Genomic DNA, 24,778 nt, shown 5'->3' on the forward strand with positions numbered 1-24,778 from the left:
CACCTAGCCAATGTTAGCCACAACAAATTGGAATTCGTAATATATCATTATTTTTACAAATTCGTAACATATTGTATGATTTGAAAATTAGTTAGATTTTGTACGTTATGAAAATTCGTAACATATAGTACGTTTTACAAATTTGTTACATATCATACGAATTGTAATTTGTAACATATCAAACGAAATGGCTGATGGACATCAACAAATGAATACATACCATACGAAACGTAACATATCAGGCCAAATGCAGTGTCTCGGATTTTCCTAACGAATAATACGAAATGCTATGAGACAAGGTTGGCTGCAAATTACTTGACTGAGCTATGCAATTCGACAGCAGCTGCTGTGTGTGTCTGGAAAGGTAAGAACCTTATTGCTCCATCTTAGAAACTGTGAGGAAAATAATGTTTATTGGAAATATTTTCAAATGTTTTTACTCTGTGTATTAATTCCAATTGATTGTTTAAAAAAAAATTTGTAGCCTACGAAGCCAGCAGCCTTTGATGTTCTAGTGGCGCTTTGACGGATACTGATTAGAAGAACAGAACATTACAAAGTCACCTAAATTGTTTATTCTGATGAACCGTCGCTTTCTGATTCACATGTTTTGTTTGATATAAACTGAAAATTCTTGCACGCTAAGATAACAAAAAGAGAAAGGAAGTTCTGAAAAAGTTTTACTCAGTATACTTTACACGTTTCACCCCTGCACGTTTTTGAGATATTTCCATTTCCTGAGGAGGAAATATGGTGAACATGTCTACTGTTCCAAATTTGAGATATTTCATTACAGACCCAGTTCACATTGTCGATAGTTCAGCCGCGTGAACCCACCATACAATGTCCGCGTTCTGTGATGTATCAATTGGACACATACTGTGTAGACTATAAATTGTGCGAGATGCGCTTGCGTTGTCTTATATTTTCTGCAGGCTAAATTATATGGGTCTCAAACATATTATTGGATGATCCCATGTTTTCACGTGGTACATTTCAAGTGCAATATTGAATCTCCTAAACTTCAGAATCAAAACTTTGCCGACTGTGGCAAATGCCCGACTGTGGCAAATGTCTAAGCTCCTAGGTTAACAAAACAATGATAAACAGCAGCTGGACCTATGGAGTCAGACAGGTTTTAACCAACTAGAAATGCAGGAAATTATGCAACTTCAGAAAGTATTCACACCCCTTGACTATTTCCACATTTGTTGTTTTACAGCCTTAACATTTATTAAATCGAGAGATTTTCACTGGCCTAAATACAATACCCCATAATGTCAAAGTGGCATTATGTTTGTACACATTTTTACAAATTCATAAAAAATGAAAAGCTGAAATGTCTTGAGTCAATAAGTATTCAACCCCTTTGTTATAGCAAGCCTAAATTAAGTTTAGGAGTAAAAATGTGCTTCACAAGTCACATAATACGTTGCATGGACTCAATCTGTGTGCAATTGTAGTGTTTAACATGATTTTTGATGGACTACCTCATCTCTGTACCCCACACATACAATTATCTGTAAGGTCCCTCAGTTGAGCAGTGAATTTTAAACACCGATTCAACCACAAAGACATTGGAGGTTTTCCAATGTCTCGCAAAGAAGGGCACATATTGGTAGATAGGTAAAAAAAAACCAGACATTGAATATCCCTTTGAGCATGGTGAAGTTATTAATTACACATACACCCAGTCACTACAAAGATACATGGGTCCATGGGTATGAAAAAATTATATAAATGTATGCACTCACTAACTGTAAGTTGCTCTGGATAAGAGCATCTGCTAAATGACTAAAATGTAAAATGTAAATGTCCTTCTTAACTCAGTTGCCAGAGAAGAAGGAAACCGATCAGGGATTTCACCATGAAGCCAATGGTGACTAAAACAGTTACAGAGTTTAATGTCTGTGATAGGAGAAAACTGAGGATGGATCAACAACATTGTAGTTATACTCCACAATACTAAACTAATTGACAAGAGTGAAAAGGAAGCCTGCACAGAATCAAAATATTCCAAAACATGTATCCTGTTTGCAACAAGGCACTAAAGTAATACTGCAAAAATGTGGTAAAGCAATTCACTTTATGTCCTGAATGCAAAGTGTTATGTTTGGGGCAAATCCAATACAACACATTACTGAGTACCACTCTCCACATTTTCAAGCATAGTGGTGGCTGCATCGTGTTATGGGTGTGCTTGTAATCGTTAAGGACTGGTACGCTTTTCATGATAAAAATGAAATGGAATGGAGCAGGCAAAATCCTAGAAGAAAACCTGGTTCAGTCTACTTTCCACCAGACACGGGAGATTAATTCACCTTTCAGCAGGACAGTAACCTAAAACACAAGGCCAAATCTACACCGGAAGAAGATAGTGAATGTTCCTCAATGGCCGAGTTACAGTTTTGACTTAAATCTATGGCAAGACTTGAAAATGGTTGTGTAGCAATGATCAACAACCAGTTTGACAGAGCTTTAAGAATTTGTTTAACAATAATGGGCAAATGTTGCACAATCCAGGTGTGGGAAGCTCTTAGAGACTTACCCAGAAAGACTTTCAGCTTTAATTACTGCCAAAAGTGCTTCTACAAAGTATTGTCTCAGGGGTGTGAATGCTTATGTAAATTAGATATTTCTGTATTTCATTTTCAATAAATCTTCAAAGATTTCTAAAAACATGTTTTCACTTTGTCATTATGTGGTATAGTGTGTAGATTGATGAGAAAACAAAATCAATTTAATCAATTTTGAATTCAGTCTGTAACACAACAAAATGTGGAAAAAATCAAGGGGTTTGAATTCTTTCTGAAGGCACTCTATATCCTCCACATTCTTATTTTAAAATGTGAATTCTTTATTTAGTTTCCATATAAAGATATCATAGAGCTAGTGCGTTTGGATTACTGATTTAAATCACACTGGATTACTGATTAAGATTACTGATTTAAGTACTGACATTAACTGACATTCATCAGTCAAAGCCTTTTTTGCTGCATGCAGGAGTACATTTAAGGGAAATAGAGGGTAGCTAAGTCAAGTGGCCAATGGCCATCTGAGGAACCAAAGCTTCAGAGATGTTTTTCCATGGAAGGTGTTTTAGGGTAGCACGCCACAGCTTTTCAACAGGGTCAGAGGTCATGCCAGCAGACTGCAGCTAGTGTCTGAAGTTAATATTGTACCACCCCGAGTTAGCCCTGACACCCTTCCAGTAAACGCCTCCTCTCATGGACTCCTATGTCATTACCCTGTCGCCTCACTGTGCTGCTTGGGCCGGGGGAGTAAAGTATTTCAACATGCACATCAGCAGTGACTAGCCTTGTTTGTAGGCCAGCTCCTCAACAAATGCTGAATGGGCTGGACATGTTTTAGACCCAGAGAAGATGTCAGAGTTTTTTTGGTTTATGGTTAATGCATTCCAATTGATGCCTGTTAATGATTCCGAGCCTCCTTTTGACTTATTCATAGAGTCTTAGCTAGTATCTTTGCTTCTCCCTGTGTTCTACAACAGTGTAACTGAAGTGAACTGAACAAGGATCCCATTCTAGGTGTGACTGTGTGAGGCTGTCTGTCTGCGAGGTGTACCTGGGGTTTCTTGGCTGAGAACAGGAGGAAACCGAGTGAACAGAAAAAGGATCTGAGCATGGTTCATGCTGCGGCTATGGCTCAAGGGAAGAAGAGACCAGCGGTCCCCCCTCCTGATGGGGGCTGGGGCTGGGTGATCGTGGCCGGCTGCTTTGTGGTCACTGTCTGCACACGTGCCGTCACTAGGTAAGTCTGGCAGCTGGAGAGGGTCACTGCAGTTCCCCTGGGACCTGACCCAACTCTGGGAACTGTGGAGTGATAAGCCTGTGTGTTTATTTTACAGTATAAGTGGGCATCCTAACAAATCAGTCTATTAGCAATTTTATTACACGTTTGTGTACAGTTAAGTTTGTGGGACAAATTATGATTTCAAACAAAACTCAACAATAATTTTAACCAAACTTGATGCAGATTATCAATCCATTCTATAATGGTGGGCTATGTACTTAATAAAGTGTGTGAGTTGAAAGGTATTCAAAAATTATTACACAGAAACATTGTATGTCCTTTAAAATACATCCGAAAATTATTTTCAAACAATAACACGGTTATGGTATGATTAAATGTTTATGATATATGTAATATAGGTCCAGGTCAACTCTATATATACCGCAACTTGGACTGAGTATGACTTGAGAACAAGACTCCGGTTTACTAAAGTGGCAAGAGGTATCTTGTGTTGCTGCCATCACACTTACCAGTTCAGGTTACACTGGGTGCCTGGTAAACAGCCTGCAGGTCAGGAGCAGGCCTTCAGTATCGAACTACAGTGAAGCGCCATACACCCTGACTGAGGATGGTTGTGTTTTAACATCTACCCTTACCGGAAAAAAACAGGCTTAGTTCTGGCAAACAGTTGTGACAAATCTTTGACCAATTTGCCGCAAATTTGCAGCAAGCTCATATTTTCACATGCAAATTAGTTTTGTGGCAAACTGTTGCGGCAAATTTGCGGCGACTTGTGAACTTCTGGCAAACAATTCTGGGAAACATGTATGCAAATTATATCAGGTTTTTGGATACTTTGTGTATTAACAACATTGCTCCACCCACATCCATTCAATGCATCGAATGGGGTTAGAGTCGAGGGAAAATAAGCAAGTATTACCAAATATAACAATGTGCTTTTCATAAGTATTCTAATAATGTGTGTACATAATGCATTAAACAAGTCTGTAAAACCACAATGAGGACATTGACCTATCAAGTAAGTTTTCATAACTGATTGGGTACAGTTCAAGACAAAACATCAGAGTAATCTGAAGTGGTGGCATTAATTCATATTCACATTTACCACATAAAATGCATGGGCATTTCATCATTAAGACCTTTTGGGAATTTCCCTTGACTCCAGCCCCATTCGATGCATTGAACGGATGTGGGTGGAGCAACGTCTACATAAGGGTGCAAATTATAAACACTCACAAAAGCTCTGACAGAGGCCTTGAGGCCGATATGTAAAGCTTAATAAAGAGCAGTGATACTAGCAAGAGCAGTGTGCAGGTTTCTTTTTTAACATACGCTAAGTTGACTGTGCCTTTAGACAGCTTGGAAAATTCCAGAAAATGATGTCATGGCTTTAGAAGCTTCTGATGGGTTAATTGATATAATTTGAGTTAATTGGAGGTGTACCTGTGGATGTATTTCAAGGCCTACCTTCAAACTCAGTGCCTCTTTGCTTGACATCATGGGGAAATCAAAATAAATCAGCCAAGACCTCAAAAGAAAATGTGTAGACTTCCACAAGTCTGGTTCATCCTTTGGAGCAATTTCCAAACGCCTGAAGGTACCACGTTCATCTGTACAAACAATTGCACGCAAGTATAAACACCATGGGACCACGCAGCCGTCATACTGCTCAGGAAGGAGACGCGTTCTGTCTCCTAGAGATTAACGTACTTTGGTGCGAAAAGTGCAAATCAATCCCAGAACAACAGCAAAGGACCTTGTGAAGATGCTGGAGGAAACGGGTACAAAAGTATCTATATCCACAGTAAAACGAGTCCTATATCGACATAACCTGAAAGGCCGCTCAGCAAGGAAGAAGCCACTGCTCCAAAACCGCCATAAAAAAGCCAGACTTCAATTTGCAACTGCACATGAGGACAAAGATTGTACTTTTTGGAGAAATGTCCTCTGGTCTGATGAAACAAAAATAGAACTGTTTGGCCATAATGACCATCATTATGTTTGGAGGAAAAGGGGGTAGGCTTGCAAGCCGAAGAACACCATCCCAACCGTGAAGCACGGGGGTGGCAGCATCATGCTGTGGGGGTGCTTTGCTGCAGGAGGGACTGGTGCACTTCACAAAATAGATGGCATCATGAGGAAGGAAAATTATGTGGATATATTGAAGGAACATCTCAAGACATCAGTCAGGAAGTTAAAGCTTGGTTGCAAATGGGTCTTCCAAATGGACAATGACCCCAAGCATACTTCAAAACTTGTGGCAAAATGGCTTAAGGACAACAAAGTCAAGGTATTGGTGTGGCCATCACAAAGCCCTGACCTCAATCCTATAGAAAATGTGTGGGCAGAACTGAAAAAGCGTGTGCGAGCAAGGAGGCCTACAAACCTGACTCAGTTACACCAGCTCTGTCAGGAGGAATGGGCCAAAATTCACCGAACTTATTGTGGGAAGGTTGTGGAAGGCTACCCGAAACGTTTGACCCAAGTTAAACAATTTAAAGGCAATGCTACCAAATACCACTTTTTCCACATTTTGTTACATTACAGCCTTATTCTAAAATGGATTAGGAAAAATAAAATCCTCAGCAATCTACACACAATACCCCATAATGACGAAGCGAAAACAGTTTTTAAAGAAATTTTAGCAAATGTATATAAAAAATAAATAACAGATTTACATAAGTAACTTATTTACATAAGTATTCAGACCCTTTGCTATGAGACTCGTAATTGAGCTTAATTTCATCCTGTTTCCATTGATCATCCTTAAGATGTTTCTACAACTTGATTGGAGTCCACCTGTGGTAAAATCTATTGATTTGACATGATTTGGAAAGGCACACACCTGTCTATAGAAAGTCCCACAGTTGACAGTGCATGTCACAGCGAAAACCAAGCCATGAGGTCGAAGGAATTGTCCGTAGAGCACCCCCGAGACAGGATTGTGTCGAGGCACAGATCTGAGAAAGGGTACCAAAAAATGTCTGCAGTACACAGTGGCCTCCATCATTCTTAAATGGAAGAAGTTTGGAACCACCAAGACTCTTCCTAGAGCTGGCCGCCGACCAAACTGAGCAATCAGGGGAGAAGGGCCGTGGTCAGGGAGGTGACCAAGAACCCGATGGTCACTCTGACAGAGCTCTCAAGTTCCTCTGTGGAGATGGGAGAACCTTCCAGAAGGACAACCATCTCTGCAGCACACCACCAATCAGGCCTTTATGGTAGATTGGCCAGACGGAAGCCACTGCTCAGTAAAAGGCACATGACAGCCCGCTTGGAGTTTGCCAAAAGGCACCTAAAGACTCTCAGACCATGGCAAACAAGATTATCTGGTCTGATGAAGCCAAGATTGAACCCTTTGGCCTGAATGCCAAGTGTCACGTCTGGAGAAAACCTTCTCCAGAGCACTCAGGACCTCAGACTGGGGCGAAGGTTCACCTTCCAACAGGACAACGACCCTAAGCACACAGCCAAGACAATGCAGGAGTGGCTTCGGAACAAGTCTCTGAATGTCCTTGAGTGGCCCAGCAAGAGCAAGGACTTGAACCCGATCTAACCTGAAAATAGCTGTGCATCAACGCAGAGAAGAATGGGAGAAACTCCCCAAATACAGGTGTGCCAAGCTTGTAGCATCATACCTAAGAGGATTCCATGCTGTAATCGCTGCCAAAGGTACTTCAACAAAGTACTGAGTAAACGGTCTGAATACTTATGTAAATTTGATATTTCCGTTTTTTATTTGTAATACATTTGTACAAATTTATAAAACCCTGTTTTTGCTTTGTCATTATGGGGTATTGTGTGTAGATTGATGAGGGGGAAAAAACAATTTAACAATTTCAGAATAAGGCTGTAATGGAACAAAATGTGGACAAAGTAAAGTGGTCTGAACATTTTCAGAAGGCACTGTACATGCATTGGACAAACGTGTAGTGTAGGGTGCGACATGCGACTGAAATTTTGCGGGTGAGGAGAGGACTGGGCATGAAGCGCTGGGCATGTTGTTGTTGTGACATGCATTATCTGAAGTAGGCCCAAATAATTATACCTACGGAGGAGCGGCTTCTATGAAGGAACTTTGAACTTCAGGGAGTTGGCTAAAACAAAGTTGGACCAGAGCTAGCCCTTGATCAATACATTACAGATAATGCCGCCTAGAGTTTTCGAGAGCTAAACCAGCATTGAAAAAGTTAATCCATTATTCTCTAATAAAAAATCGCTCTCCCTAATTTCTGAATCACGCCTGTAAAATCAGTAGCTACAGTAGACTATGCATGCTTCGGAGGGAGGGGGAGGGGCAAGTAGACCGAACACACACACTGGCAAAGATTTTCAGCTGGCAGGCACTGGAATACGTTTCTGAGTGAAAGTGAGGGCTTTGCATAGGCACTTTGTTGCGTTTTTTTGTGGGACTGAAAAAAAATGCACGGAACATCAAATAATGCTATTAACCGGTTCCCATGCTTTTAAAATAATGGTTCTGTTCCGGAACAGTATAGATCACTTTATTTCTCGGTTCTGGTTCTGTTCCTTGAAAAATTGTCCTTATTTTCCGGTTTCTGGTTCCAACCCCTGCTCACCAGACAACTTTGGTAGGTAGCTAGATAGATAGCTTGGTTTCCACTTTCAAACTGATTTTTATTTTTCCCCCTGATTGGTCGCCAACGGTTACTGGTCTTGGAACTCATGTGTTCACCGGAAACGGCTTCTGGTAAACTGTTTGTCACTCGTGTCAATAAATATTGTTGCCACAGGTTTGCCACAGATTCAAAAAGAATCGTGAGAGAATTGCTTGCCAGAAAAAAACCTCTGGCGAACTGTTTGCCAGTGCCACTGTGCCACTATATTAGTATTGCCAGAGGTTTGACCGCAGATTCACCACTGGCAAACATTTGCAAACTTCTGTCAACATTTTGTGGCAGACTATTTAGTTTCCAGCAAATTTGCCACAAACTTGCAGGAAAGTTGCATGCAACAAATATTTTTTTTAGGTATCCTCTAAAATGTTGTTTTTCAAGGTTTCACAATGTTTCATGCTTTGTTACGCAGTTAAAGGGGGTTTAATGAATTGCGTTACTGAAAAAAAAGAGTTCAGTCAGGTGAAAACCTGTTGGGTGAGGGATAAAGAAGGAGATTATAGTCTCACATTTCCATCGGGCAATCCTTTGTGTAGATTAGAATTGGAAAATAATCAAACAAGGACTAGCATGTTGGAATGTCCCTCCAACATTATTCAATCATTTTCAACCAGCAACCTGGTCACTGATGGTTGTAAACTGATAATGCCTGCCCAGATCGTCACCTTGAACCTTTACCCTATTGCACATTGCGACTCTGCCAGAGATAATCTAAAGTAGTATTAGGTCAGAATTGGAAGGAATGGGGGACATTTTACCAAGGGTTTGAGAGTAACCAAAGGTAATAAGTCTAGGCAGTGAACTCCTGATCCTCTACTTTCTCGATATGCATCAGTGATTCCAAGGTCCTTTGAGGTCTAGTGAGTGAGTTTAAACCCTTAAACCAGCTGTAGCGGACAGCGTGTGTATACACGTTTTTGTGTGTGTGTGTGAGGAAACAGCAGGCTGACGGAGGCCTGCCCTATGATAGGTCACCCCATCTGCGTTCTCTGGCCAGTGCTGGAGAGGACATGAGGATCAGATGGCCGTCACATTCACACAGTGATCTGGGCCTTATCGCCTGCCTGGTGCTATTCCTCTGTTTGTACAGGTGCAGCCTCGCTACAGACTCGAACGTAGGAGCTTGTAGTTCATTACCCCCCAAGCAGGCGTTCTTCCCACACGCCCCAGGCTTTTTACAGCTCTCCCCTCAGCTTCATGATTACACAATTCATTACAGTTGCATCACTCCCTCTGACCGCTCAGGTCATCACCATGTCTAGCTGGAGAAGAGTAATTACATAATTGAAGGAACCTCAGTGTGTTCCGAGAACATGTGCTGTATACACAACAAATGGTGTGTTTGTGTGTGTGTGTGTGTGCGTGTAAGACTGTGTGTGTGTGTGTGTGTGTGTGTGTGCGTGTATGCGACAGATACACTAGGAAAACATATATTTTTTAAATTCTGAGCCATTTTGCAATATGCAAGATAATCCTTATTTGTCATGATTTCTCTTCATCTTGACCTTTTTCTTCTGTTCCAGATGCATCTCTATTTTCTTTGTGGAGTTCCAGATGCACTTTGGTGGGGACTATTCAGGGACAGCCTGGATCCACAGTCTGGTGGACTGCACCACTATGCTGTGTGGTAAGTCATCATGTTAAATACTGTTGAAGTAATATGGCTACAGGTTCATCTGCCTCACCTAAAGCCCATTCTTGTGGGAAGCTGCTATTGACCACCAAGTGCTAACAGCCAGTATCTGGATAGCATGTGTGAAATGCTTGATCATGTATGTGATATCAACAGAGAGGTATATTTTCTGGGTGATTTAAAAGCTTCAAACTCTAACTAGTGCCTGCAACCTGGTTGAGGTTATCAGTCAACCTACAAGGGTAGTTACAAACAGCACAGGAATGAAATCATCAACATTGTCATGACTCTCCTGACAGTGGATCAAAGGACTCAGATCAGCTAGGCAAATGGCTGATAACAAACAGACCCTCTCACCCACAGAAGAGGGGAGGGGGGTCTGGGCTGGGTTTTGACATCTTAACACTCTGCCGTAAATTAGGGAGGAGGGTGGAGCGGATTACTCTGGCTCCGGAGTGGAGCAGCTGACCGGTGCAGGACCAGGCACCGGTGGAACAGTCCAGCTCCGGAACGGGCCGGACCGGGCTGACGACGCGCACCACAGGCTTGGTGCGGGGGACAGGAACAGGCCGGACCGGGCTGGCGACGCGCACCACAGGCTTGGTGCGGGGGACAGGAACAGGCCGGACCGGGCTGGCGACGCGCACCACAGGCTTGGTGCGGGGAGCAGGAACGGGCCGGATCGGGCTGACGACGCGCACCACAGGCTTGGTGCGGGGAGCTGGAACGGGCCGGACCGGACTGGCGACACACACCACTTGCTTGGTGCGAGGAGCAGGACTGGGTTTCCTTATGAACCTCCGCTCCTTCTGCTGCCTAACCAGCTCCTCTCGCCGTGCCTCTACACTCTCCTTCTGCTCCCTCTGCACCAATGACCCCCTTAATCTGGCGGCCTCCTCTGCTAACCGGCTGAACCGCTCTATTGCGGCCTCCTGCTGCCTCGTCGTCCACGGCGTGAGCCCCCCCCTAAAAAATTATTGGGCTTGTCTCTCCCCCGTGATCATAGCCTCCATCCCTCTCGCCAGACTCTCTCTCCTCTCCTCCCAAGTCCATCCTCTCTCCTTGTCACGCTGCTTGATCCAGTCATGGTGGGATCTTCTGTCACGATCGTTATGAGATGAAGCGGACCAAGGCGCAGCGTGATAAGCGTACATATTTTATTGAGTGTACACAACACGAACCAAAACAACAAACGATACGTGAAGTCCTAGGTTAATAACACAAACCTTTCGGATCAAGATCCCACAAAACTAAAATGCCAAAAGGCTGCCTAAGTATGGTCCCCAATCAGAGACAACGAGCAACAGCTGTCTCTGATTGGGAACCACCCTGGCCAACATAGAAACTAAACGATCTAGAAACTAAAACATAGAAAATTAAACAATAAAACCTACACACCCTGGCTCAACATTAAAGGGTCCCCAGAGCCAGGGCATGACAGAAAGCAGTATCCAGATCCATTGGATGTAGTGATCACAATATAGTAGCCATATCTTGGAAAACCAAAGTTCCAAAGGCTGGGCCTAATATATTGTATAAGAGATCATACAATAAGTTTTGTAGTAATTCTTATGTTGTTGATGTAAATAATATTTGTTGGTCCGTGGTGTGTAATGAGGAGCAAACAGACGCTGCACTTGACACATTTATGAAATTGCTTATCCCAGTTACTAATAAGCATGATCCCATCAGGAAAATGACTGTAAAAACTGTTAAATCCCCGTGGATTGATGATTGGCAAACGTACCTCAAATTGAGAAATCATGTGACTAAAATGAATAAAAAGAAGAAGAAACTACACTATGAAACAAAGATAAATGACATAAAGAATAATAGTAAAAAGCTTTGGAGCACCTTCAATGACATTTTTGGGGAAAAAGCAAACTCAGCTCCATCATTCATTGAATCGGATGGCTCATTCATCACAAAACCGACTGATATTGCCAACTACTTTAATTATTTTTTTCATTGGCAAGATTAGCAAACTTAGACATGACATGCCAGCAACAAACACTGACACTATACATCCAAGTATATCTGACCAAATTATGAAAGACAAGCATTGTAATTTTGAATTCCGTAAAGTGAGTGTGGAAGAGGTGAAAAAAATTATTGTTGTCTATCAACAATGACAAGCCACCGGGGTCTGACAACTTGGATGGAAAATTACTGAGTATAATAGCGGAAGATATTGCCACTATTTGCCATATCTTCAATTTAAGCCTACTAGAATGTGTGTGCCCTCAGGCCTGGAGGGAAGCAAAAGTCATTCCACTACCTAAGAATAGTAAAGCCCCCTTTACTGGCTCAAATAGCCGACCAATCAGCCTGTTAACAACCCTTTGTAAAGTTTTGGAAATAATTGCATTTGACCAGATACAATGCTGTTTTACAGTAAACAAATTGAAAACAGACTTTCAGCACGCTTATAGGGAAGGACATTCAACAAGCACAGCACTTACACAAATGACTGATTATTGGCTGAGAGAAATTGATGATAAAAATATTGTGGGGGCTGTTTTGTTAGACAGTGCGGCTTTTGACATTATCAATCATGATCTGCTGCTGGAAAAACCTAGGTGTTATGGCTTTACATCCCCTGCTATATTGTGGATAAAGACTTACCTGTCTAACAGAACACATAGGGTGTTCTTTAATGGAAGCCTCTCCAACATAATCCAGGTAGAATCAGGAATTCCCCAGGGCAGCTGTCTAGGCCCCTTACTTTTTTCAATCTTTACTAATGACATGCCCTTTGAGTAAAGCCAGTGTGTCTATGTATGCGGATGACTCAACACTATACACGTCAGCTACTACAGCGACTGAAATGACTGCAACACTTAACAAAGAGCTGCAGTTAGTTTCAGAATGGGTGGCAAGGAATAAGTTATTCCTAAATATTTCAAAAACTAAAAGCATTGTATTTGGGACAAATCATTCACTAAACCCTAAACCTCAACTAAATCTTGTAATAAATAATGTGGAAATAGAGCAAGTTGAGGTGACTAAACTGCTTGGAGTAACCCTGGATTGTAAACTGTCGTGGTCAAAACATGTTGATCCAACAGTAGCTAAGATGGGGAGAAGTCTGTCCATAATAAAGCGCTGCTCTACCTTCTTAACAGCACTATCAACAAGGCAGGTCCTACAAGCTCTAGTTTTGTCGCACCTGGACTACTGTTCAGTCGTGTGGTCAGTTGCCACAAAGAAGGACTTCAGGGCGCCCCAGAAAGTCCAGCAAGCGCCAGGACCGTCTCCTAAAGTTGATTCAGCTGCGGGATCGGGGCACCACCAGTGCAGAGCTTGCTCAGGAATGGCAGAAGGCAAGTGTGAGTGCATCTGCACGCACAGTGAGGCAAAGACCTTTGGAGAATGGCCTCGTGTCAAGAAGGGCAGCAAAGAAGCCACTTCTCTCCAGGAAAAACATCAGGGACAGACTGATATTCTGCAAAAGGTACAGGGATTGGACTGCTGAGGACTGGGGTAAAGTCATTTTCTCTGATGAATCCCCTTTCCGATTGTTTGGGGCATCCGGAAAACACCTTGTCCGGAGAAGACAAGGTGAGCGCTACCATCAGTCCTGTGTCATGCCAACAGTAAAGCATCCTGAGACCATTCATGTGTGGGGTTGCTTCTCAGCCAAGGGAGTGGGCTCACTCACAATTTTGCCTAAGAACACAGCCATGAATAAAGAATGGTACCAACACATCCTCTGAGAGCAACTTCTCCCAACCATCTAAGAACAGTTTGGTGACGACCAATGCCTTTTCCAGCATGATGGAGCACCTTGCCATAAGGCAAAAGTGATAACTAAGTGGCTCGGGGAACAAAACATCGACATTTTGGGTCCATGGCCAGGAAACTCCCCAGACCTTAATCCCATTGAGAACTTCTGGTCGATCCTCAAGAGGCAGGTGGACAAACAAAAACCCACAAATTCTGATAAACTCCAAGCATTGATTATGCACGAATGGGTTGCCATCAGTCAGGATGTGGGCCAGAAGTTAATTGACAGCATGCCAGGGCGGAATGCAGAGGTCTTGAAAAAGAAGGGTCAACACTGCAAATATTGACTCTTTGCATAAACTTTATGTAATTGTCAATAAAAGCCTTTGACACTTATGGAATGCTTGTAATTATACTTCAGTATACCATAGTAACATCTGACAAAAATATCTCATATCACTGAAGCAGCAAACTTTGTGAAGACCAATACTTGTGTCATTCTCAAAACTTTTGACCACGACTGTACATAGATCCATGACTACATGGAACGCTATTCCACATCAGGTAACTGATGCAAGCAGTAGAATCAGATTGAAAAAACTGATAAAAATACACCTTATGGAACAGCGGGAACTGTGAAGCAACACAAACATAGGCACAGACACGTGTATACACAAACACGATAACATACGCACTATACACACACGTACACATGGATTTTGTGTTGTAGATATGTGGTAATGGAGTAGGGGCCTGAGGTTGTGAAATATTTTATGAATGTATTGTAATTTTTTTTAAATTGTATAACTGCCTTACTTTTGCTGGACCCCAGGAAGAGTAGCTGATGCCTTGGCAGCAGCTAATGGGGATCCATAATAAATACAAATACAAATGGCCATCAGTCAAGTGCTGCTTCAGCAACAGTGATCTGGCTTCACACTCGGCCTGGTACTGGCTTGCAATGTGTGGTCTAGACAGGTTGTTCAATGCCAAGGGTAGTCATTAAATGGATTTGGTTAATTGGATGTAAACATATAAGCTGTTAAAAGACAGTTAAGTAGAAGTTAAGTCAGTTGACAACTAAGACAACTAGGTTTGATATTTGGTGAATCATTTCGCTTCCAATTAGGACACATAATGAAGACAATGTGCTTTTTACAATCACACAGTGAAGTTACAGTATGCTTAAGTTGATAAAGTCACAGGCCGCTGACTGGCAATGTGTCCTTGCAACTCAGCCAACCCATTGGTCAGTTTTTGCTGCTTCTCTTAGATTGGGATGTGCCCTGTTTGACCCCCTTACATAGAACAAAAGTGATGTTTTAGTGTTTTTTAAGTGCGTGTCCCACCTAACCCTCCAGCACATCATGAGACTAGTTTATCTGATTTTCAGACTGGCTGAACAAGTGGATCTTCTATGGATCTTTTGGACATGGTGATTGCTCTTCAAAAACCTTTTTGGTTGAATCATAGGATTGTATTTTATTAGTAGGTACACATTAGCGCAGTAGCATTTAAGAACAAAGCACTGACAACCCCATGTCTGACTAAAGCAGACATCAGACAGAGGAGTTTGCTTCTTTTCCTGTTGATTTAGCTCTTGAGAGAACAAAGTCAGCCACTCACAGAGAACATCTTGAAATACCAAAACAGTGTCACAACATTATGACCCAACATAGAGGGAGTTTATTTATTTCACTTGCGCTCCGTGAAATTTGACACCATGATAGAGACTGTTTTGAAAAAGCATGTAAAAATAGACCCATAAGCTGACTCATAGCAGACTCTATCAAGGCTGACTTAGGTAACATGTTCAGGCAGGTGTATGCCAAGGCTAGTCAGCACGGGTCACAGAGGACTGCTGCGGATCACAAACCCCTCTCAAAGGTTCACATTTTGCAACACTTGGTATTGTGTTAACTCACAGTATCAATGGTCCAAAGTGACAAAAAAAAAGTGGCAAAAGAGAAACATTTACTTGCAACTATTTATACGTGTTTAAACTAGCAGTGAGGTACACTATATATATAGAAAAGGTATGTGGACCCCCCTTCAAATGAGTAGATTTGGCTATTTCAGCCACACCCGTAGAATGGCCTTACTGAAGAGCTCAGTGACTTTCAACGTGGCACCGTCATAGGATGCCACCATTCCAACAAGTCAATTTGTCAAATTTCTGCCCTGCTAGAGCTGCCCCGGTCAACTGAAAGTGCTGTTATTGTGATGTGGAAACGTCTAGGAGCAACAACGGCTCAGCCGCGAAGTGGTAGGCCACACAAGCTCACAGAACGGGACCGCATAGTGCTGAAGCGCCTAGCACATAAAGAATGGTCTGTCCTTTGTTGCAACACTCACTACGGAGTTCCAAACTGCCTCTGGAAGCAACGTCAGCACAATAACTGTTCGTCGGGAGCTTCATAAAATGGGTTTCCATGGCCGAGCAGTCGCACACAAGCCTAAGATCACCATGCACAATGCCAAGCGTCGGCTGGAGTGGTGTAAAGCTTTCCGCCATTGGACTCTGGAGCAGTGGAAACGCGTTCTCTGGAGTGATGAATCACGCTTCAATACCTGGCAGTCCGACAGACGAATCTGGGTTTGGCGCATGCCAGGAGAACGCTACCTGCCCCAATGCATAGTGGCAACTGTAAAGTTTGGTGGAGGAGGAATAATGGTCTGGGGCTGTTTTTCATGGTTCCAGTGAAGGGAATTCTTAACACTACAGCATACAATGACATTCTAGACGATTCTATGCTTCCAACTTTGTGGCAACAGTTTGGGGAAGGCCCTTTCCTGTTTCAGCATGACAATGCCCCCGTGCACAAAGTGAGGTCCATACACAAATGGTTTGTCGAGATCGGTGTGGAAGAACTTGACTGGCCTGCACAGAGCCCTGACCTCAACCCCATCGAACACCTTTTGGATAAATTGGAACGCTGACTGCGAGCTAGGCCTAAACACACAACATCAGTGCCCGACCTCACTAATGCTCTTGTGGCTGAATGGAAGCAAGTCCCTGCAGCAATGTTCCAACATCTAGTGAAAGCTTTCCCAGAAGAGTGGAGGCTGTTATAGCAGCAAAGGGGGGACCAACTCCATATTAATGCCCATGATTTTGGAATGAGATGTTCGACAGGCAGTTGTCCACATACTTTTGGGAATGTAGTGTATCTTATCGGAGTTTAACTTTATGCTGAATTGGTGTTTCACCCTTTTTTCCTGTATCTACATGTGTTTTATCATGTCAAGGTGTGAGAGGTGTGAGAAAATTAAATAACTGGTAGCCCATATTCCCCCTGGCCTACAAATCATTCATACGCTGTGGTGAATTATTATTAATGAACTGTAAAGTTTAATGGACTATGAGGTAGAACTGGGTTAATCAAGAGCATAAAGTTAGAATTCTTTGTTACTGGGCCAGGAATTTTATTGGGTCATTTTAATTTCACTGTGTGGGTGAGTAGAGAGGGGATCTGCCCTAGGGTCAGATTGCTTGCTCTTACTTAGATCCATGGTTGTCTTATCATTTGTTTTTGTCTTCAAACACAGTGAAAAGAGCCAGGGTTGAACAGAGTTTAAACTAAACATGAGTGTTTTTGCAAGATAAGGATTGATTGATTGTAGTACTCTGAACTTATTGAAAGTTGAGTTTAGCCGCTCTGAAGAGGACTATATAAGATGGAGGGAGACCAAAAGGGGGTGTGCCACTTTAATAAAGTCATTTCTTGATGCAACAAAAATTCTGTGAGACCTTATTTGTAATAAAGTATAGTGGTTATTTTCCACAACAACGCCTGTCTTTTGGCAGCAGTTTGCCAGACATTTGCTAGGGTAAAAACAAGTAAGACACACTGTACTGCTTTAGTGCAGTACACGATCCCAAGGGCGTTTACTATCATTACGTGTTTTACTTTTCTATTATTTCTCTATTTTCTTTCTCTATACATTGTTGGGAAGGGCCCGTAAGCAAAATTCCCTCAAAAAAATTTCAGGACTGAGTAAATTTCAGGTCTGCTGAGCACAAACTTGAACATTGTGATATTTCTGTGCAACTTAAGGCGCGCGTTTACTATGAACACTGAGGCTGTACCCGCTTTAAGTTATAGTTTTAGCAGTGGCCAAGTAGGCTACTGTGGCTATTTGATCATAATGTAGGCCTACCTGAGTGGCCTAACATAAAAGACAATGAGAAAAAATGCATCCCATAACATTTTAACATGGAAATAGCTGTTCTATCATTCAGCCTACAGTAGCAGCAAATGTGGTGTTCAATGTAGGCCTACATTCCATGAGACTTTTGAAAATAACATGCAGGGCTTGACATTAACCTGTTTATCCACTTGTCCTTCAGACAAGGTGACTGAAAATGTTGTGTTGTTTGATGCAAGAAACCACTTGCTTTTCAAAGATGTCTAGAAATGCACACATTTTGTGCTCTTGTAGGAAGCAACCACTCCTCCATTGTTGACTAGAAGTTAGCTATAACTGGGCTAATAACTAACTAACTAGCAAAGAATATGAACAAATGTACACAGATGGTTACATGCAGCTCTCGCTTTGATCTCAAAACAAGCACATCTACTCGTGACCGCTCATGCTGTCCAGTTCAAAGGAATGGCACAGATCCATATATGGCAATGGCTATTTGCATATAGGCCTACTGCAGCCTGAGTCGCACGCATGTCAATGCAATAGAATCCTACTCTAATGCGCTCTGCCTACAAGAAAATCTCTTGCACAGTTAGTTTTGCATAGTTCATTTTGTTTTGGTATGTTACATTGAAAGTGTCTCATATTGTGTTGATTCGAGCACTATTCCCACAGTAGAGCGAAACGTTTATAGTGTTAACTAAATGGGAAAACTCTAGAAAGTTAAGTGAAATTCAATCTCATGATTGTGTGGCAGCCTGAGGCGTAGCTCAGTTTAGAGGGAAAATTGCCTCTAAGTAAGCATTTCATTGTTAGTCCAAACCTGTTATGAAGCATGTGACGAATATAATTTGATTTGATTTTGATTTACAGGACTCTGCACTCCCCAAAAATGATCTTAAGCCCTGCACTTTTCTCCTCTTTGATGTTGGCACCTCCATTAAGGGCGTTAGCTACTTTTTCTGTTGGGTGAACACTGACTCACTAAGTGCTGCTCATCTCAAACTGCAATTCAAAAGGAAAAGATCCACATACTGTGCTTTGGTGCAAACTTAGGTAGCTAGCTAACGTTAGCCTAGCAAAAATACCCAACCTAACATTACATGCATCAGTATCACTCGGTATAACACTCTTTTTACACAATGTTATCTCATCACCAATAGTTCGCTAGTTACTGTCAGTGTTTGAAGTGGATGTGGTGTTGGAGTCAGGCGCAGGACACAGAAGCTTAGTCCAACAGACTTTACTAGTCAAAAATATGACAATAAAAAAGAACGGGCCTCAAACAACGGAGGCGAGCGATACGCAAACAGTGCGTAAAACACAAAATATAAGCGATGCGCAAACAGTGCGTCAATACACTTAAATACACCAGAGCAAAATCCAAAACCCCAACGGACAGGCGGACAACAACACACAACTACAAACAAAACCAAAGGAAACTTATAGGTGACATAATCAATAAGTGATAAGACACAGGTGCACCAAACAGACAAAACCAAACAAACATAGAGAACATCAAACGGTAGCAGCTAGTACTCCGGGGACGACGAACGCCGAAGCCTGCCCGAACAAGGAGGAGGAGCAGTCTCGGCGGAATTCGTGACAGTTACACAACAACATAGGAATAAATGTATGAAATCTTAATGAACTTTTACTCGTTTTAAACTTTCAAAACATGTAGCTACCTCGCCTCAGCAAACACCACAAAGAGAAAGATAGAGAGGGGTAGTGTGTGCTGCTGAACTGTTACTGTAGACCAAAGCAATACATGCAGAAGAAATTGCGCCTTTCGCCGTTATCCTTGCTCAGCTCTTTTTCCCTGTGTTTTTCCTTTTACTGTGAACGGGTTGGACGCCGCTGGAGACTGGGTGCAACCAAAACTAATTTGGCGGCAGGGGGAGCCAATCATGAAATGAGGAACTGAGTCACTGTGGTGCAAACCACATAAAGCTTTACAGTAGGGATTTTTTCCCCAATCAATAAAACTCATCATGGTATATACCACCACCCCCCCAGCTCAAGCGACGCGCCTGCACAGCCCCATACTAACTTGTGTACTGTGTTGTGATTGAAAGCTCCTCTAGGCAGCTTCATTGGGAACCGTCTCTCGTGCCGCATCGCTGTGATCCTTGGGGGCTTCCTGTCCTCCATCGGCCTGGTCCTCAGCTCTTTCGCTACCAGCCTGGAGTACCTGTACATCACCCTGGGGGTCCTCACAGGTGGGTCCCACCTGACATCCTCCTGACCCACTGCAGTATCATTAGGAACCCCTATAAATCACACATCATATAATTTAGGGATACTGGGTAGACATACTGTACCAAAAACATGCCCTAGAATGGATCATAGCATACCAACAACAACCTTTTCCTCTTTTGATTTGCAGGTATTGGATTTTCCCTCTGTTATACCCCTGCCATTGCCATGGTGGGGTCTTATTTCTGTGAGAGGAAAGCCCTGGCGTACGGGATCGCCATGTCAGGCAGTGGCATCGGGACCTTCATCCTGGCCCCTGTGGTCCAGCTGCTCATAGAGCACTACTCATGGCACGGGGCCCTACTCATCCTGGGGGGCGTTGTCTCCAATCTGTGTGTCTGTGGGGCCTTACTGCGCCCTATCACTCTGAAAGAAGAAGAGGATGCCCATGGTCCGGTTCCGTTGGACCCCGAGTGTGGATATGGGGTGAAAGCTCAGGTGGTGAGCACGTTAGAGGAACCACTGGCAATCAACAACAGCAAAGACAGCCGCTGCTTCCAGTCTATGCAGGAGTACCGCTTCCTGCTCATGCCTGACTTCCTGATGCTGGCGGTGAGCTTCTTGTTCCTAGCAAGCGGCTGCAGCCTGCCCTTCGTCTACCTTGTGCCCTACGCACTGGATGTGGGCGTAAGCCACCACAAGGCCGCCTTTCTCATGTCTATCCTGGGGGTCATAGACATCGTGGGGAACATCACCTTCGGCTGGCTCGTAGACAGGAGGTAGGCCTGAGTTTTTAAAATTGTGTTCCATTGAACATGCCACCACAACAAAGGTATTTTAATTCTATGAAGAGTGCCTCTGTCCTGCCTTGCTCTTTGATAGGCAAGCATTCCTTTATTTGGACTGGAAGACAGGTCCAAAACATACCTGTATTTGTTGCATTGTATCTTTCTGTAGGTCTTCCTCTACAACATTCCACTTGGAGTTTGTGTGAAATCAGAAGCAATGCTTTAACATAAATATGGATCCAGCCTTTTCTTATTCAGTTTTCACTCGTTTTTTGCAGTATCACTATTTACTGAGCTGTTACCTAGTTTTTGTAGTCTCACCTTTCAGTGAACTGTCTGTCACCCAGTTTTACTCTAAAGCAGGGATCTCCAACCCTGTTCCTGGAGAGCTATCATCCTGTAGGTTTTCGCTCCAATGCTAATCTAGTGCACCTGATTCTAACAATTAGCTGGTTGATAAGCTGAATCAGGTTAGTTACAACTGGGTTTGGATTGAAAACCTACAGGAAGGTAGCTCTCCAGGAACAGGGTTGGAGAGCCCTGCTCTAAGAAATGGAGCTGTTACCCAATTTTATCTTGAAGGTGAAAAACAGCTGGTTTCATCTTACAAGCCACCCTTATGGAAAAACCACATGAATTTCACGCGATCACATGTGAATTGTTCCAAAAACACATGTTTTCATGTGATCAATTGTGATCTTATGTTAAGTTAATGTGATAACGTGACAACATGTAAAGCAACATGTGATAACGTGACAACATGTAAAGCAACATGTGATAACGTGATATTCCACCTGAAATCATGTGGTTTTTCTGTAAGGGCATTAACAATTGAGCTACAGATCATTCAGATGGTCAATATGGGAAATATCCCACTGGGCACAGATGTCAAGTCAACGTCTATTCCACGTTGGTTCAATGTAATTTCATTGAAATGATGTGGAAACAACGTTGATTCAACCAGTGTGCCCAGTGGGATGTGTTTTTAGACTGATTGTATGCACTATTATTCTTCCCCCCAGGTGCCTGAAGAAGTATCGTAATGTGTGCTACATGATTGCAGTGGGCATGGAGGGACTGTGCTGCCTCTTCATCCCTCTCCTGCGGACGTTCGCCCTGCTGGTGCCTTTCTCTGTGCTTTATGGGTACTTCGATGGCGCCTACGTGGCCCTCATACCTGTGGTGACCTCAGACATTGTGGGGACAGCTAACCTCTCCTCCGCTCTGGGGATTGTGTACTTCCTACATGCCATTCCTTACCTGCTCAGCCCTCCAATAGGAGGTGAGTGTCCTTGTGTTGAAAGGGGAGGAATTAAGTACTAACCAATCACAGCACAGGAGGTGGACAAAAGAGATGGCATGAAATGTCCACACGTTGTTTGCTGATCGCAAAAGTGGTCTTTATGAAAGCATTTAGTGGTACAAAAGCCATGTTTGGGCCATTGTTATTGCTTCACTAAAAGCTTTGCCAAATACCACATTTGCGAGCAGGAAACAATGAGCAGACATTTACCTCCCACTGGGCACAGACGTCAATTCAACGTATATTCCACGTTGGTTCAACGTCATTTCATTGAAATGACGTGGAAACAAAGTTGATTCAACCAGTGTGTGTCCAGTGGGCTTCTTTCCAGACCGCTCATATACTCCCTCTCATCAGGTAGAGCAAGCCTGCTGTTCTCTTTAAGAAAATGCAACAGCAAACAATCTCACTTACAGTAACCTTATGTCATTCTAAAGTGACCCACTTATTCAGTCCTGATTCGGAAATGATTTGTAGTTGAGTTATTAAAGAACGCTTGTGTCATGAATGGCTGGTTTCCTGGGAACAGACTAAACCTAGTCCGGGAAACTGGCCCGAATAGTACACCATGGATGTTTCATTAGTCAATTAATTACAAATGTTAGATGTTCACGTTACTTAAAAAAATATTTTGTCATGGATGCAAAAATTTTGCATTAAGTGCAGCAATAGCTTGTTAAATTACCCACCAGTGTACTTTTACTGATTTAAAAATGATTTATTTTGTATTTATTAACACATGCATTATAGTCAGCATGTCTTCCATCCATCAAGTTAAAGCCTAAGTGAATGTTCATATCTCCTTCCTCCTCCCTCCGCAGGCTGGCTAGTTGACACCACAGGCACCTACACGGCCACTTTCTTCCTCAGTGGCTTTGCCCTCATTTCCAGCTCCCTGGTTATCAGCACAGTGACTGGGATACGCCACTGTCGTAGGACCCAAAAGCACAGAAAAAACAATAAAGACACAGACCCCAAACAGGAGCCTTGTCCAGGCAGCCGATCAGACTTCTACATACAGTGAGGGAATTAAGTATTTGATCCCCTGCTGATTTTGTACGTTTGCCAACTGACAAAGAAATGATCAGTCTATAATTTTAATGGTAGGTTTATTTGAACAGTGAGAGACAGAATAACAACAACAAAAATTCAGAAAATCGTATGTCACAAATGTTATAAATTGATTTGCATTTTAATGAGGGAAATAAGTATTGGACCCCTCTCAATCAGAAAGATTTCTGGCTCCCAGGTGTCTTTTATACAGGTAACGAGCTGAGATTAGGAGCACACTCTTAAAGGGAGTGTATAACCTGTATAAAAGACACCTGTCCACAGAAGCAATCAATCAATCAATCAGATTCCAAACTCTCCACCATGGCCAAGACCAAAGAGCTCTCCAAGGATGTCAGGGACAAGATTGTAGACCTACACAAGGCTGGGCTACAAGACCATCGCCAAGCAGCTTGGTGAGAAGGTGACAACAGTTGGTGCGATTATTTGCAAATGGAAGAAACACAAAATAATTGTCAATCTCCCTCTGCCCGGGGCTCCACGCAAGATCGCACCTTGTGGAGTTGCAATGATCATGAGAACGGTGAGGAATCAGCCCAGAACTACACGGGAGGATCTTGTCAATGATCTCAAGGCAGCTGGGACCATAGTCACCAAGAAAACAATTGGTAACACATTACGCCGTGAAGGACTGAAATCCTGCAGCGCCCGCAAGGTCCCCCTGCTCAAGAAAGCACATATACAGGCCCATCTGTTTGCCAATGAACATCTGAATGATTATGAGGAGAACTGGGTGAAAGTGTTGTGGTCAGATGAGACCAAAATTGAGCTCTTTGGCATCAACTCAACTCGCCGTGTTTGGAGGAGGAGGAATGCTGCCTATGACCCCAAGAACACCATCCCCACCGTCAAACATGGAGGTGGAAACATTATGCTTTGGGGGTGTTTTTCTGCTAAGGGGACAGGACAACTTCACCGCATCAAAGGGACGATGGACGGGCCATGTACCGTCAAATCTTGGGTGAGAACCTCCTTCCCTCAGCCAGGGCATTGAAAATGGGTCGTGGATGGGTATTCCAGCATGACAATGATCCAAAACACACGGCCAAGGCAACAAAGGAGTGGCTCAAGAAGAAGCACATTAAGGTCCTGGAGTGGCCTAGCCAGTCTCCAGACCTTAATCCCATAGAAAATCTGTGGAGGGAGCTGAAGGTTTGAGTTGCCAAACGTCAGCCTCGAAACCTTAATGACTTGGAGAAGATCTGCAAAGAGGAGTGGGACAAAATCCCTCCTGAGATGTGTGTAAACCTGGTGGCCAACTACAAGAAACGTCTGACCTCTGTGATTGCCAACAAGGGTTTTGCCACCAAGTACTAAATCATGTTTTGCAGAGGGGTCAAATACTTATTTCCCTCATTAAAATGCAAATCAATTTATAACATTTTTGACATGCGTTTTTCAGGATTTTTGTTGTTGTTATTCTGTCTCTCACTGTTCAAATAAACCTACCATTAAAATTATAGACTGATCATGTCTTTGTCAGTGGGCAAACCTACAG

The 24,778-nt window shown here is 42.9% G+C and overlaps 1 protein-coding gene across 1 annotated transcript; it reads left to right on the forward strand.

Moving 5' to 3' along the window:
- Positions 1-317: 317 nt before the first annotated feature.
- On the forward strand, positions 318-23,233 carry LOC311100540 (monocarboxylate transporter 12-B-like; the record flags this gene model as incomplete). Its single annotated transcript, XM_084141451.1, has 7 exons — positions 318-364; positions 3,549-3,771; positions 9,935-10,038; positions 19,998-20,141; positions 20,309-20,897; positions 21,929-22,188; positions 23,031-23,233. The coding sequence occupies exons 2-7, from the start codon at positions 3,644-3,646 to the stop codon at positions 23,231-23,233; spliced, it is 1,428 nt and encodes a 475-aa protein (XP_083997577.1). The 5' UTR covers positions 318-364; positions 3,549-3,643.
- Between the last annotated feature and the right edge of the window lie 1,545 nt (positions 23,234-24,778).

The sequence above is a fragment of the Coregonus lavaretus genome (assembly GCF_964263955.1).
Source record: "Coregonus lavaretus genome assembly, chromosome: 25".
Classification (NCBI taxonomy): Eukaryota; Metazoa; Chordata; class Actinopteri; order Salmoniformes; family Salmonidae; genus Coregonus; species Coregonus lavaretus.